The sequence below is a fragment of the Carcharodon carcharias genome, chromosome 32, assembly GCF_017639515.1.
Source record: "Carcharodon carcharias isolate sCarCar2 chromosome 32, sCarCar2.pri, whole genome shotgun sequence".
NCBI classification, from domain to species: Eukaryota; Metazoa; Chordata; class Chondrichthyes; order Lamniformes; family Lamnidae; genus Carcharodon; species Carcharodon carcharias.
The window spans coordinates 4,514,281-4,529,656 of NC_054498.1; the positions used below are offsets into that span (position 1 = coordinate 4,514,281).

A 15,376-nucleotide genomic window follows, 5' to 3' on the forward strand; every position below is an offset into this window, starting at 1 on the left:
ATTTTGCTTTAATCTGAATATAGCCAGAAGTTGCCCTTATATTATGATTTGTGTTCCTAGATACATGCATCACCCAGCTTCTGGAAGCCAATCAACGTAATTTAAAACCTGATACCTATCTTTGCATCTCCCACACTGTATATTATGATGGCTTCTTTGTGAAATTACATAGCAGGGTAGTTTAAGTGCTATTCTACATTATAGTGAATGTGCCACCAGTACAAATCCCACAGATTTCTATACATGATGTGTTGCTCAAGTAACACATTTTGCATTAAATCCCTAAAGCAGTGAAATGCTAGTCTCTAACATTAAATCCAATGGTGGAACAGATCATTGCCTTAGTTTGCTGACAAAATACATGTTTCTCAAAACCACTACAGTGGGAGACTCCACTTTAGGAATTTAAACCAGGTATCAAAGTGATCTGTGGCACCCTTCATGGCAACACTCAGTAACTCACTGGTCACTTCAATGTTACTCGGGTTTCTAAGTGGTATACTAAAGTCAGACACTATCTGGCAAAATGCAGGAACAGCAGGCTACAAGAAATTAAAAATACACAGAGAAACTCCAGCTGCCAAATGTTTTAATAATATAAGTATACTGTCTAACATCTAGTCTTGGCATGAATTCATAAAAAGTTTTCTAAACTGCAATTCCTTTACTAAATTGGTCAGTTATACACACAGAATTCCTGTTTAATCAGTAACAACTCTCCCACGGTCAAATACGCAAAAGCCCAGGGTGATACTGAGCCTCCAGGCCAGAAGGGTCCAGGTTTAAATCCTTCCGTGCTGAGTTCACTCTGAGCTACAGTGATGAGATCAATAAAAATTAATTTGAGAGAATATTCTGGGTTCGGGCAGGAAAAATAATATGGTGATCCATGATGGAAAATGCATCGGCAGCCATCAAATCGAACAAGATCAGGGTCAGTTTCAACTGCTAACCCTTCCGCAATAATTTGCTAACATTCATTGCTTGGTTTGCATAAATCCCTACCTAACTGAAATCAAATGACTTAAAAGATCGGGGACTGAACCAAAGACCCACTGGTTCCTGCTGTTTGGAATAACCCCTTAGCCGAAGAAGCATTTTGTATGAATTTTTCAAAACCTAATATGGGAATAAATGAAGTAAGGTAAACGCCCACTTTCCCTTTCCTGATCTCATGTTTGGAAATGGCAGTTTCCTGCAAAATGTTCTCCGAGATGGTTTAGAAACTTTAACCTCTTCATTTTTCTTCCCTTAAGCTTAAGATGTTGGGGAGAAGAGTTAAATCTAGAAGACCGGATGAGTGGCATCTCCGCAGCTGCTGAACATTTCCAACGGACAGATTAGTATGAACCCCTTGAATTTTCTTGGATGATGAAATCTCTGTGGCAAAGAAGTCATCTGATGAAGGGCATTCAGAGATGCAACCCCAAGGTTACAGTGTGGAAACAGAAAGCTTTCTTGCTTGTTTTGGCACATTTTACAAACATTAAAATAAATACAATTTTTTAACTCGTACTGAGAATTGAGTGTCTGTTAGCTCCTTGACACAGTCAATCGTTTTTTTGATCAAATTTGATTGTGGCAGTATAGAAAAACTAAACTAATATCTGCTGTATATGTTGAAAAATATTCAATACCCTGACAAGGGGAAAAGAAAGCTACACAGAGAAACAGATTTACTGCTCCTTGATCCAGAAGATGGAAGGAAGCTTGAGTGGAGCATACATGATGGCATGGATTGGTTGCAAATCAATTAGCCTGTTTTTTGTTATATATCCTACATAATCTGATGTAAAGCACAGCCTTCCTCTTTTTCTGGTCAGATGTTAAAATACCTATTGTGCATTTCCAGCTTTTATTTCAGATTTTCAGCATTTGTGGTGTTTTCTTTTCATATTTACACAGTATAGTGATTCTGCCCTTTTGATGGTTCCATGCCTAAACTGCAAATTTAAATCCTATTAAAACACTGGTGAAGGCACTCGTGTTAAATGTATTTGTGCCAGCCTGACTGTATTAATAGGGTCCATTAAAAACTTATATGGCAATACTATAAGCAGTACCTTATCAGAGAAAATTAGAGCCTGCAGTGTCTACAGGAATATAAGGAGTTTGTGGCCAAAAGTTTTCACACCATTATGGACAGATAATGGATTACATTAAATACTAACCAGCATCTTTTTTTTTAAGAAACTTCCAGCATATTTTTCCATATCAACTTGAAAGGTGACTAAACTAAAGTTAGTGCTTCACTACCACTATGCTCAAAGACTGAAGGCATGGCAGCACCCATGCTCTCCCTTACCAGGTTTCTTCTCTACATAGCGTTTTCCGGCCTCTCGGAAAGCCACAGCTGCTCGGAAGTAGGATCTCAATATTGACCAGCGGAAGACGGCCACTGGATCAATGCCAATCAAACTGCAGATGAAGGCATTCTTGCTGCTTTTCAGAAGTGCAACAATGTCGGGACGCATGTGGTCTGTGTTCTTTTCTCGAAAGTCCTGCACCAACATACATTTATGAGGAAGCTATAGTGAATGATCATATTTTTGATTTGCAATTTTTCTTTACAATCAATTTTCTTTTTAAATTGAAGGTAATTTACATTACCCCCACACCATCTAGGGGACACCAGCTCATGTGGACATACAATTCCACTGGGACCTATAGACCTTTAGCAACTCCTCCAATTTCCTATTATTTCTGGGAATGCAGGAACAGGAGGAGGCCATTCGATTTCTGAAGCTCAATTTGATCATTGCTGACCTGTATCTCAACTTCATTTGTGCGCCTTGGTTCCTCACCCCTTAATACCCTTGCTAACAAATTCCTTCAATCACAGTTTTTAAATTTTCAATTGGCCCCCCCAGACTCAACAGCTTTTTGGGGAAGAGAATTTCCACTTGCCTATGTACCATGTGCACCCTGACATCACCCTGAATGGCCTAGTTCTAAAGGTTAGAACTCATGCTCCTCAAGAAGAAAAACATTCTTTCCTTTCAAAAAAGTAATAATCCCATTGTATCTATTTTATAAAAATCACTAGTCATCTTGAACACCTCAGTTCGATCACTCTTTAATCTATACTCAAGAGAACACAAGCCTAGTCTATTTATGCAACCTGAGCTCATAATTTAATCATTTGAGCCCCTATATCATTGTGGTGAATCTGTGCTCTCCTCTGGCTTTGATTCAAAGCCAATATATCCTTCCTGAAGTGCAATTCCCAGAAATAAAGGCTGACTTCAGAAGATTGCTCAACATAAAACACAGAGGGTAGTAAAGGTTATTTCACCATGGAAAGCATTACATTAAGTCAGATTGTGTCTTCATGTAGCATCAAGTAGCACTTGCCTATGGGTATAGGCAAGGTACAGGAGCTGTAATGCTGCTTATGTCTGTCCCTCCCTAATCATGGGGCATCATGGTTTTCTAGCTGATATTCGCTAACTCAGTACATGCTAGGGATTGAATCCATGCTCTGTATGAGTTAGCTGCACAGCACAAACATTTTTTGCTATATCACTCAATCATGTAGGTGGTTTACGCCCCCTTTTATTATCTATTCAATACTTTCTCAATCAATGGATGCCAATTTATTAGACAGCACAGACCTTCATTTGGTACTTGACTTTCCCTGCATAGTGTTTTATAATAAAGGCTTGCTCCATCACTGCTGGGAACTCTATATAATTGTTCCCATCATACTGTCGCTTGAATTTGTCCAGCAGCGTCTGATTTGTTGCCTGTGGAAAACTGAATTGAAAGAAAAATAATTACTCTCAAAACTCAGACGCAGCGATTATCATGAGCATCAGCACTGAAACATCTGCGATCTAGTTAACCTAGTCATTCCATAACCCTTTCATACAAGAAGATTTTATACACCACCTCCTGCTACTGTGGGCAGAACTCGGATGGACAGGCCTTATCCTTGGTTCATGCTGAGTTAGCTGATCTCACCTGGTGGCACTCTAATCAGCTTTAGTACCCCATGATTATTAAAGGGAAGAGGAAGGGGGAAGAAAAGGTCAACAGGAATTGCTCACTGGCCATCTAGCACCGCCCTGTCAGCTCAGCTGGTAGCATTCACATTCAATCAGGTCATAGGCTAAAGCCCCACCCCAGAATTTGAGTAGGTAATCTAAACTGACACTCGGATTTGGCATTTTTTCATGACATTAAATCAAGGTCCCATCTGCCTGTTTCTGTGATTCACGTGAATGCTAAAAAAAAACCTACTGCATTATTGGAAATGGACTGAGTAACTGGCCAATGACCCAACTGCTGTTTGAGGAAAATCACTGTGCACAAACCAGATGCCATGTTTGTCACATAACAGTATTGTTGCTCTCAATTAATTGTTTAATTGAGGTGTCCTTTTGAACATTTCTGGGGCATGATAAGGCACTGTAGAGATGAAGTTTTCTTTAAAACCCAAGGCTTGTTGCAATAGGAACAGAAAATGTTAGACAGAGAAGGTAAATCAATTGAGCTCTGTTACAAAAGTCTATTAATTTTCATAATATTTTTCTGGTTTATTGTGAAGTTGGTTTATGGATGTAAGTATAGTTGGTTCTGTGTGATCTAATTATATTTGGAGTCAAGTAGACTTTATCAAAAGAAGCTAGGTGTAGAAATGTGCTTGGAATGTTAATGGCTTAGCATGTAAGATGTGAAAGGAATTAGCATTTTTTTTAGATAAAAGGATTTCAAAGGGATGCTAGTCTGTTAGCCAGATAAGCAAGGCTAAGGAGTTTGTTTATTTTTCCCAAAGGTTACTGACAATATTGGCAACATGAAAGTTTTTATATTATGAGGAAGATAAAGTTTCAAAGACATATGGAACAATAGAATTTATTAAAGAGAGAGAAACATATATAACGGAGAATGAAAGACTATGAGGAGAGGGCCATGTAAGATCTAACTGAAGAGTGTGAAATAGCCTTCAAGAAGCCTCCAGCCACTTGTGCATAAGTCTGCTATGTAAAGTAACGGAAGTTGGAGAAACCATTTGGAATTCCACTGTCAAGTGGGTACTGTGTTAATTTACTGGGTTTGTTTTAAATCTAAAATCTATTTTGGGAAGTGGGAGTCAGGTTAATTAGGAATTTAAGGAGTTGTTATTGTGGTAAGTAATTTGTAGTCTGGTGTATGTTTGAAATCTTTTGTTAATAAATATTCTAATTAATTATTTAAATCGCTAAAGGTCTTGGTGGAGTCATTACTTCTGACTTCAGCGCACACATCTTCTCATAATAAAAACAAATTGCAAAACTATTCTGATACGACCAAGTTTCCCTTGTGAATTTGGTCTGCCTGGCACACATCAGCTGCCATGTCATAACAGTTCTAATGAAAGGGCCCTGTCTAAAGCTTTAATCCACATTTATTTTTTACAGATGCAACTTCTCTTTCAGAATTCCAGCATTTCAATGTCTTTATTATTTGTTGCTGGTAATAATATTATGTAAGACAGTCAAGTCAAGCCTGGCAGATATCCTAGAAGTGTTCGTTGTCCAAGGGTTGGGGTTATGGTTCACTGGCAATATAGGTCAATGCTGGATCAGGGTGGTCTCAATCATCAGGTCTCATAACAGAAGCAGCATGGTCCAGGACCATGTAGCAATCTCAGGTCAGTAGTTCACTACCTCCTGGCAGTGATGCAAGCGATCATAGCTATAAATTTCTCTATTTGAGCATCTATTTGATCTTGTGGGCTGATAAATGAGAGATTTGTCCAGTAGCAGGTAAATGCTGCTAACCAGCCATAAATTATAGATTAATTTGCTGTTATGAGATTCAAAATTTATTTTCAGTCACATTCTAATTCCAATTTGCGCTTAATTAACGCTGGTTAAACCAACTGAGGGCTGCACTGACTAGGTTACCCTATTTGATATTCCTTGTGAATAATAAGCTGCAGTTACCAGACATTTATAGCCTCCCGTTGTTACTTCTGCATGAACTACTGAAGAAACCAAAGGAGAGAGCATCCTGCCCCTCAGTCTCTGAAAATGTCCATCATGGATACCAAATAAATTAGGGGTTAATGGACAGAGTCAGGGACTACCAAAATAGCTTGTCAAGAACATTGCAAGGACAGCCCTAGCCACATTGAAATGATTCATAAAAGGTGTCCCTGTATCAAAGTCAACACTGCAGGTAGCAGTCTGATGGCATAAATTCAGGACAATCTTATTTATAGCATATCCCGGAGAGATCAGACACATGGTTACTGCAAGAATAACGATGGGGTCTTAAAGTGTCAACATCCCTATGGCCCCCTCACACATCTGGAAAGCTGATTTATTTCCATTGTAACAAAACAGGCTTAGTTAGTTATTGGTAATAAAATATTAGAGAAAACAATATCAAATGCAAGTCAATTCTCATCTCGCACAATGGTCTTTAGTGCTTTTATATCAGGTCAGTTTTAATTTGGATTCCAGGAGAATTGTGTTTATAACTGCTATGTCTTGATCCCTTATTTTTGCAGTAGCCTCAAACCAATTTGCTTTAGTATTGTATGAAGTGCATCTCCTGTGATGCTCCTAATTCACCAATAGTTGCTCCCATCACTAATAACAAACCTGTTTGCATCTGTACTGCACCTTAGCGTTTTACAATGCTTCTTTCAGGCATAACCCAAGTTTGAAGAGAATAATCTATGATTGGATTATTGAGTATTTTTCATAGTTTATATTTTAATTTTAAAAATATGCCTCCCCCTAGTAAACTTCAGTAAAATTCAGGGTGAATTACACGCTAAAAATGAACAAAGTCAAATGGAAGACTGGTAATAAACACTGACCAGGTTATGTTATTTGTGGGATAAAAACAAAAAACTGCAGATGCTGGAAATCCAAAACAAAAACAGAATTACCTGGAAAAACTCAGCAGGTCTGGCAGCATCAAAAGTTCTGCTGAAGGGTCATGAGGACTCGAAATGTCAACTCTTTTCTTATCCGCCGATGCTGCCAGACCTGCTGAGATTTTCCAGGTAATTCTGTTTTTGTTTATGTTATTTGTGACCAGTTTGACACAGGCAGTAAAACAAGGAAAAAAAATATTGCTAGGTTTAAACTAAAATCATTCCGTTTGTTAACTCTCCTCGTCAAGAATGATAGAAAAACAGCATGCTAACAAATATGGGTAACTCTCTTAGCCCTGGGCCTATTGTGGAGCACAAAGAAACTAACATACTCAAAGGTTAGCAGACAAATACAGGAACAGAGCTAAAATTAGTGCGAAGAACTGTGGTTCACACAGTTAAGAGAAATGCTTTGCATTTGAGGTAGTCCTAGCTTTAGCTGAATAAGTCTTTACCTTTCTTGCTGGATCTCAATCAGCTTAAATATATAAATATTCTACTAATGTTACTAATATAAGAAATGTCTTGCCTGAGGATCACTTTCTGTAATGTACCATCAGCAATATTGCAGCTGCCATTCCTTACTAAGTGTCCAGCCTTGAAAAGCTATCGAGTGGCACTTTCACTTGTATTATGGATGCTAGGATAAACCCAACACCTAACTGTGTTTTTTTGCTTTCTCTTGCTTGAGAAAAGAACAGACAGTGCCAGATTACAGGTCTGGCAACATCCTGCAGCCCAAAAAGCTGATAGCAAACACACAGAGGTCAGATGAATGCTAAAGCTGAGATGGAGGAATTAAATGCTCTGCATAGCCCAGGACCACTTGGCCTCCATTCCAATCATGGAATTGCCACCTTGAAGTCTCAAACCCACTGCCAGCCTCCAGACCATATCTAGCCTCTATTGATGCAATCATTAGAGAATATCAGCATTAGGGTTTTCATCACCAATAACACCAAGGAAAGTCTCTTAAATTGGTCTTTATAGGTTTATTGAAAACTTCAGAAATTCACTATTTATTGTTTAATATTGTTACTTGTCCTTCACATGATCACTGTCAAACACCACACACTGATAAAGAATCGTGCTTATCCAGAAGTAAATACAAGGTAATCTAACTGAAGGAATGAGTAGTATAAAAAAACTATGATTACTGTCACCTGGACTCTTAGGTCAGATTGGACTTCAAACCATTCCAATATATTGGACATCCACCAATTAAAAGGTTAAACCTGGAAATTACAGCCAGGGGTATTGTACAAATAAGGCTCTCCCATCAATTTATTCACTTCTTTATTTTAGCAGAAGCATTAACTAGTTTATTTAAATGAGTGAACATCTCTATTGAATTGTGAATAGAGGAATTTGATACTAACGCACTGTAAGATAAATTCACTATATAGGCTATACTATGTTAAATCAGGTTGTTCTGAGTACTCACTTGCATTCCTCATCCAATAGGTGCAGTAAGCCTGTGGGTTTCTTGCTGATGAGGTTAATGCAGCCGCTGTTGTCTATATAATCAATGTTATGCCAACTGATACCTTCTGACCTGTACTCCTCCTGTAGGACAAAAATTTAATTAAGATAAGGGAAGTTCAAAATCAGCAACATAAACCAAATTACGAGGGAATTAACAGTCAATAAAAATGCAGATGTGGAATACATTTACATGTTCTCTTTTTATATGACCTTCCCATCGTGTAATTCTGATGGTGGGTGGGCACTTACTATACCCCAAATTCTGTCATGTAACCTGGAGCTGGAGTATCCATGCATATTGATCCCTATCTCATCCAAGTGTATAGTGCATTGCTTCAGTTGTGGCACTATCCAAAGGGAAATGTCAACCTAAGAGAAGCCAAAAGAAAGAAACAGACGATAACCTTTAGGGGTGGAGAGCAGGTAGCTATGTGGGAAGGGAGCCTGGAACAAGAGGAGACCACTTGTGAGAAATGTGTTACCTCTTGGAAAGGAAAGAAAGGTTAAAGTTAGAGATGGGCGGTAATGCAAAAGGGTGGATATGTCAGCACAATGATGCTGAGGTTGTGAAAAGAAATACAGGCCACAGAATTCTATATTTTGGGTTCAGATGTCCAGTGAAAAAGTGGAATGAATGATGTAATGATCTTATGTTTTTAAAACAAATATGATTTGAGAAATCCTTTTTGGTTCAATAAGTATGTTGCTCAGGTTAGTCAATCTCAGGTTAGTCAACTGTTTGCAGGGCCAAGTATCCTGTTTATGGGAAAGTTCACATAAGAAACTGTCTTTGGGCTACTATTACTCTCAAGTGTGAAGTATATACTCTGATGTACCTGCTGAGTGCTAAAGGAGCTATATATAATGGAATCTCAGAATTCATAAGTACAAGTAACAAGCAATATTTTGTAAAATTTAAGAAAGGAAAGTTTCTTGTGGCTAAATAGGTTGCCATAAACTCTGAAATATTGTATATCTAGGTTTCATTTGTTTATTTTGCTCTGTCTACTCAGTTAGCATGGTCAACAGCACCTGCTTCCGAAGCTAGTTTTGCTCCATGCCTGCCCTGCCATTAAACCTCCTCAACATCCATCTTTTCAATTAACTTTTTAGCTCCTAACTCCCTGTATTAACTTTAAAATAATATTTTTCAAAGTCTGTGTTTTCTGATCCTTTTATGGTCTTGACTTACCTTAACTGAGCTGTATGTCTCAGCCACAGCTTCTACATCACAAATATTGTGCTTCCCACCCCCCTCCCTGCTCCAACATTGATAGCACATCGTGTGGTCAGTAGTTAACCCCCATGACTTCCCTTTGGAACTCTCTCTCAAAACTCTTTCCCCTTAATACCTCTCTGCCATCAAGTTTTGTTTAAAATCTGCACGCTGTTCTGAACAGTTTTCATGTGGGAGTTGTGTTATAAGATGCAAGCTGCTATTGTTGAAAAACATTAACAACGACACATGAAAAACCTCACCACTTTGGTGCCCATATTGAGCACTCCCATACTGGTTACAACACAGATCAGGCACAGACTGAAACAGTCTATTTGGTCCGAATCTATTCCTGATCCAAACTTCAGAAGTCCATTTCAACAAGATTATATCTTAAGGCATTCAATCAGGGCTTCTTGCTTTTATATTAAACTCATTTCCTTACTCTATATTTCTAATGTATAGACTGGGTACAGAATTACTGATGGATCTTAGTATAATGGACACTACAAAGGATCTTTTCACAACTCTTGATCTACTTGTATGTGAGGAGCAACTTGGCAAAATAATTAGAGATGGTAACACAGTGTTAGTGCAATCAGACAGCCTCTCCCCTCCTTTCCCAGAGGCAGGTTACAATGCATTATTTGTAGAGCACTCAGTCCACTCCCAAGTCACTAGTACATGCCCCTTCGTATTCAAGTCAGCATTTCAGCTCAAAAATTCAAATGGAGGACAAGCTACTTTATCATAGAACAGTGCCAACAATTTTTTTGGCTAAAGGGCCAGATTTCAAAGTGCAGGACGCTGTCAAAGTTGAAAAGAGGACAACAGATATAGGATAGATCGGAAAGCAGTTACTACATGATGGTAAGGGTAGCTTCAAAACTTGCAAATTGTACAACAACAACTTGCATTTATGTGGCACTTTTAACTTAGCACAAGGTGCTTCATAGGAATGTAAACAGACAAAAAAATTGAATTAAGGAGATATTAAAACAGATGATCAAAACCTTGATTAAGGAGGTAGGTTTTAAAGAGCATCTTAAAAGGAGAGCAGTAGATGGGGGTGGAGATATTTGGAAGAGGGATTCCAGAGCTTAGGCTTAGGCAGCTGAAGGCATGGCTGCCAATGATGGAGCAGTTAAAATCAGGGATGTGAATGTAGTATTAGGGTGCTCAGGGCTGAAAGGGTTAATGTGTGGAACTGGAGAAACAGTCCCGCTCACATGTTGCTGAGAGACAGTCACATGACCAAGAGTCTAGTGGGAGAATGCTCATGGCTTAGACTGAATAACACCTAGTCTTGTATATCTGTAAATAGTTTTGATCCTCCAATAAACCAGTTACTCTCAGACATATCTATGACTCTGCAACCGTTTCTTAGTCAGTAACAGCCAACATACAACATGGTAGTAGCTGTGAAGGACCCCAAAAATCTCTGAAAATCAACTTTAAAAAATTTGCAAGTTTGACCTGAAAAAAGGCACCAAAACTGAAAGCTTTGGAAGACAACTGAAAATCACCAAAAGAGCTCCATAGAAGACTTGGAGGCTGAGAGGCAGAGAAAAAAAATCAACTGTTCAGTTCACTAAGGGCTACACCATTGCACATGGCAGTCCATGAAAAATCCTAATCCAGCAATCTGTCTCTGGTTCCAGACGTTCTTGACTGCTTACATCTTGGACTACCATTTTTTGTGGATGGATATATGTGGATGCACTTACAAAGAGGTCACTATTGTCAGATGAATGCGCTATTGTATCAGGGTGTATCTTATCACTTGAGTTTAATATTCCACCTGCTCCATGGACTCTCCGAGTGATGGGGGATCATGGTCGCACTCAGGCACTTGTTGATCCAAGTGGTTCACCACATCTTCAGTGAAAACAAAGTTCACTCTTTGCCTCCTGGATGTTATCTTGGAGAGGTGCTGGACTATGTGTCTCAATGACATGTGAGAAAAAAATTGGCACTGAAGTGGCAATCTAGATCACCTGTGCATGTGGATGGTTTAAGGGGCTTCTATTTGGTCTCACTGATGGCTGTCTATTCATTGGCTGTCTTTGATGAGGTTGACGCAGGCGTTTTCATTGAGAAGATAGAATTCCTGATTGCGAATAACTTATTTAGATACTTTCTGGTATCTGTTTGTTCTTGTATTGGAGCATTGTTTGTAACATGCCTATGACTTGAAGCTTAAATCCTCCTGGACCGGATAACTGGATTTCAGTTGTATCTAATTTGAAATTAGTGATGTGTCCATTGACACAAATGTCCGTATTCCAGAACGTGTATCTTGGATCTTTGATCTCGCCTAGGAAACATTGCTGTTCCTCATTTTGGTGAGACTCCTCTATCTCATTGATGAAGTGGTGTGCGAAGATTCTCTCTTGATCCTCTGTATATCTAGAGGTTTTATTTCTGCACACCTTTCCAAAGTATCCCAACCTTTTACAATGAAAGCATTCTGCAGTGCTTACAGGAAACTGTTCGCGCCTGTGGGGCTTTTCGGCGCCACAGTGCTGGCATAGATTAATGGCATCTTGAGCTTTTGTTCCATAAGGTGTCGTTTTCCCTAGTGTGTTTGACATTCTCTTGTTTAATAAGCTGCACTGTCATTGGGGATTTTCTGAACCACGGTTTGTCTTCCCCTCTTAATATGGGTCTAGTTTGTTCATGAACCTCTGATTGTCTGACTAACTGAATGGCCTTTTCAAAGTTAAGTCTTTTTTGGATTGCAGTAGGTCAGATAGGGCATCAACAGGAAGCGCAAGTACAATGTGGTTTCATATCAGTTTAGATTCAAGATCCCCATATTCGCAACCTTCATCTAATTGGTACAGGTCTTTGCTAAAGGTATCTACTGGTTCACCTCATTTCTGGGCCCTTTTGTTAAACTTAGCTCATTCTAATCTCGTGTTACTTCATAAATTAAAATAATTATCAAAGTCTTTAACAACTTCTTCGAATTTGTCTGATATTTCAATAATGCCTCATCTTGCTTTCACATCATCAGCAATTAATCCAATAGGGTACAATAATGTATTGCCACAGAAGGCTGTGGAGGCCAGGTCATTGAGTGTATTTAAGACCGATAGATGGGTTCTTGATTGGTAAGGGGATCAAAGGTTACGGGGAGAAGGCGGGAGAATGGGGTTGAGAAACTTATCTGCCATGATTGAATGGTGGAGCAGACTCAATGGGCCAAATGGCCTAATTTCTGCTCCTATGTCTTATGACTTTTTCAAGCTCTGACTTAATGTTCAATCCAGAGTCAATTCTGAATCTTAAAATCTCTTCCTCCATTATGCCCAATCCTGTGTCCCTTTTATATGCCAAAATCAATCTGGCAAGGTGAATTTGAAATACATAGCTGTTTTCAGCTCTTAGAGGGTCTGCCTGGATTTTTAAAAGCTCTGCTGCAGTAATGGAGTTTCCCACGCTAATCAGCTTCTGATACCCGCTGCAGTTGCAACCCTTTTTGGTAATCGTTCCTAAACGTCACAGACTTTTAAAAAAATAATCGCTGGAAGAGATTATTAAGCTCTGTTCATTGCTTTTCTCCTGTCGCGGAATTGTGTTTGAGTCAATTTGTTTCTAATGCTGCCATGCAATCGCCATGTGTAATGGCGCCACCTTGGACCAGGGCTGTGGGTTGTATCGAAACCCATGCTCACTAAAAATGGAATCTGCACAGTGTTGCCAGTTTAGTGCAGTGTTAATTTGAAGATTTTGAGCCTTTTTCAAGGTTTTCTCACCCTTCCTTGATCATCACTAGATTCTTTGATTCTGCCACTGGTTTGGGATTTTTCATGGATCACCACCTTGTCCAGAATGCCATGTGTTGCAAAGACTTCTTTCAACAACCTAATGACCGAGGTGAAGTAAACGTTTCATCTCGATCCACCTGGAGAAGTAGTCACCACGGTAAAGAAGAATTTCCTGTTGTACATAAATAGATCTATTCCCAGATGATCCCACGGCCTGGTAGGGAAATGAGTGAGTGCATCCACACCTTATATCCACCAAAAGTGGTAGTCCAGGATGCAAGCAGTCAAGAACGTCCATAACTAGGCAGAATTGGAGAAATCTTATCTTCATTCCTCAAAGAGAGCCATCCATTGTACATTTAGGAGAACCAGATGCTGACAGTCAAACTGACAATGCACCAGAAACGGCGACTCTTACCTTAGAAGACGAGGTCTGGAGGGAGAAAGCTCATGGCTTAGACTGAGGAACATCTAGTCTTTTATATCTGTAAATAGCTCTGTAAAGGTTTACAGAGATAGAGTGGGGTGAGGCAATAGGAGGTAATTGAAATCAAGGAAGCAACCATGTGCTAATTTCCACAGTTCACGGATGCTCAAAAGGACGTGTTAAGAGTAGACAACACAGCAAATCTTAAATAATAACAAAATACTGAAAATACTCAGGTGATCTGGCAACATTTGTGGAAAGAGAAATAGAATTAATGTTTCAGTCTGTGACCCCACAGACCTGAAACATTAACTCTCTTCTCTCTCTCCACAGAAGCTGCCAGGTTTGCTGAGTGTTTTCCCTGTTTTCTGTTTTTATTTCAGATATCCAGTATCTGTAGTATTTTGCTTTCATATAAGAAACCTTAATTTTGATCAGTGTGGAGTTAGAGAGCAGGAAGAGAGTGCAGGTCAGAGAATTACAACTTGAGAAACGAGAGAGAAAATACTCCAGAGTTCTACATTCCTTTGTTTTTATTTCACAATAAAACACACCGGTATGGAAGGTACCATTTGGAGCAGAGTTGGACTGATATAAGGTCAGACATGCAACCCAAGAGGGAGCATTCAAGTGGCTCCTTCCTTAAAGGGTGGTGGTAAGGGATAGGCGTATTAACGTTTCTTTTGGGGAGGAATGCCTGGATGAAACCAGTTTGACAGCTATTACTGGATAGTAACACATAAATGGTTTGTAATTAACCTAAACCTTTCTCCACTTCATTTTTTTTGTTCAGCAGACTGGGTTGATTAGTATATCATTTACATCATTGGCTTCACTCATTTTGCAACCCTTTGACGCCTCAGTTAGAAAGTATTGGGTTCAAATCACTATTTTAGCGTATTATCTAGGCTGACAGTCCAGTATAGTACTGAAGGAGCCCCATGATGTTGAAAATGCCAATCTTCCTAAGACATTAAACTGAGGATTCCAATTGCCTTTTCCACAGATTCAGACAAACAATATGTATCTTATGGCACTTTTGAGTTCTCCAAACATTTGTCCTTCAACCAATAACTACCAAAAACAGTTGAATTGATCATCTCATTGCTGTTTGTTGTTTCTTAAAATTGCACAAAATTCACCTACATAATAAAAGTCAATATATTTCAGATAAAGTAGTTTTGAGTCACCCCAAGATATGATGAGATACTAAATAAATTTGTCATCAATTCTTTGTATTCTGTAACTAATAAAGCAATACAGGAACATTACTAGAACTGGAATTTGCATTATCATTAACACCCCTCCCCAACCTAAGAAGTTATAAATACTACAGGCAGAGGCAGCTGTAATTAGTTGTAATGCATTCAACTATGCAAGAGTGTTTAACAAGTGAGAGTCTGGAGAGAAAAGGATATCACAAGAAGGCACTGCTGCCATATATGACCTCATCTAAAATTCAGTTTTATTCCTCAAGGGCTGCAAACCGATTGCCAAAGTGACACTGGCCCATTTCCAGCCAACAAAACAACAGCTATGTAATGTGTTTTTGTGTTCCAGCAAGCACTTTTTCCTAAACTAGTCTCTAGTCTCACAGGGTT

At 39.0% G+C, this 15,376-nt stretch overlaps 1 protein-coding gene across 5 annotated transcripts in view; it reads right to left on the reverse strand.

Moving 5' to 3' along the window:
- myo9aa (myosin IXAa) overlaps window positions 1-15,376 on the reverse strand; it is a 289,869-nt gene that overhangs the window by 86,359 nt on the left and 188,134 nt on the right. For all 5 annotated transcript variants that reach the window (XM_041178287.1, XM_041178288.1, XM_041178289.1 and 2 more), the window contains 3 exons: window positions 8,319-8,440; window positions 3,615-3,756; window positions 2,306-2,501 (listed from right to left, as the gene is read on the reverse strand). In XM_041178287.1, coding sequence (XP_041034221.1) covers window positions 2,306-2,501; window positions 3,615-3,756; window positions 8,319-8,440 — 460 coding nt within the window. The remainder of the gene's footprint in view (window positions 1-2,305; window positions 2,502-3,614; window positions 3,757-8,318; window positions 8,441-15,376) is intronic.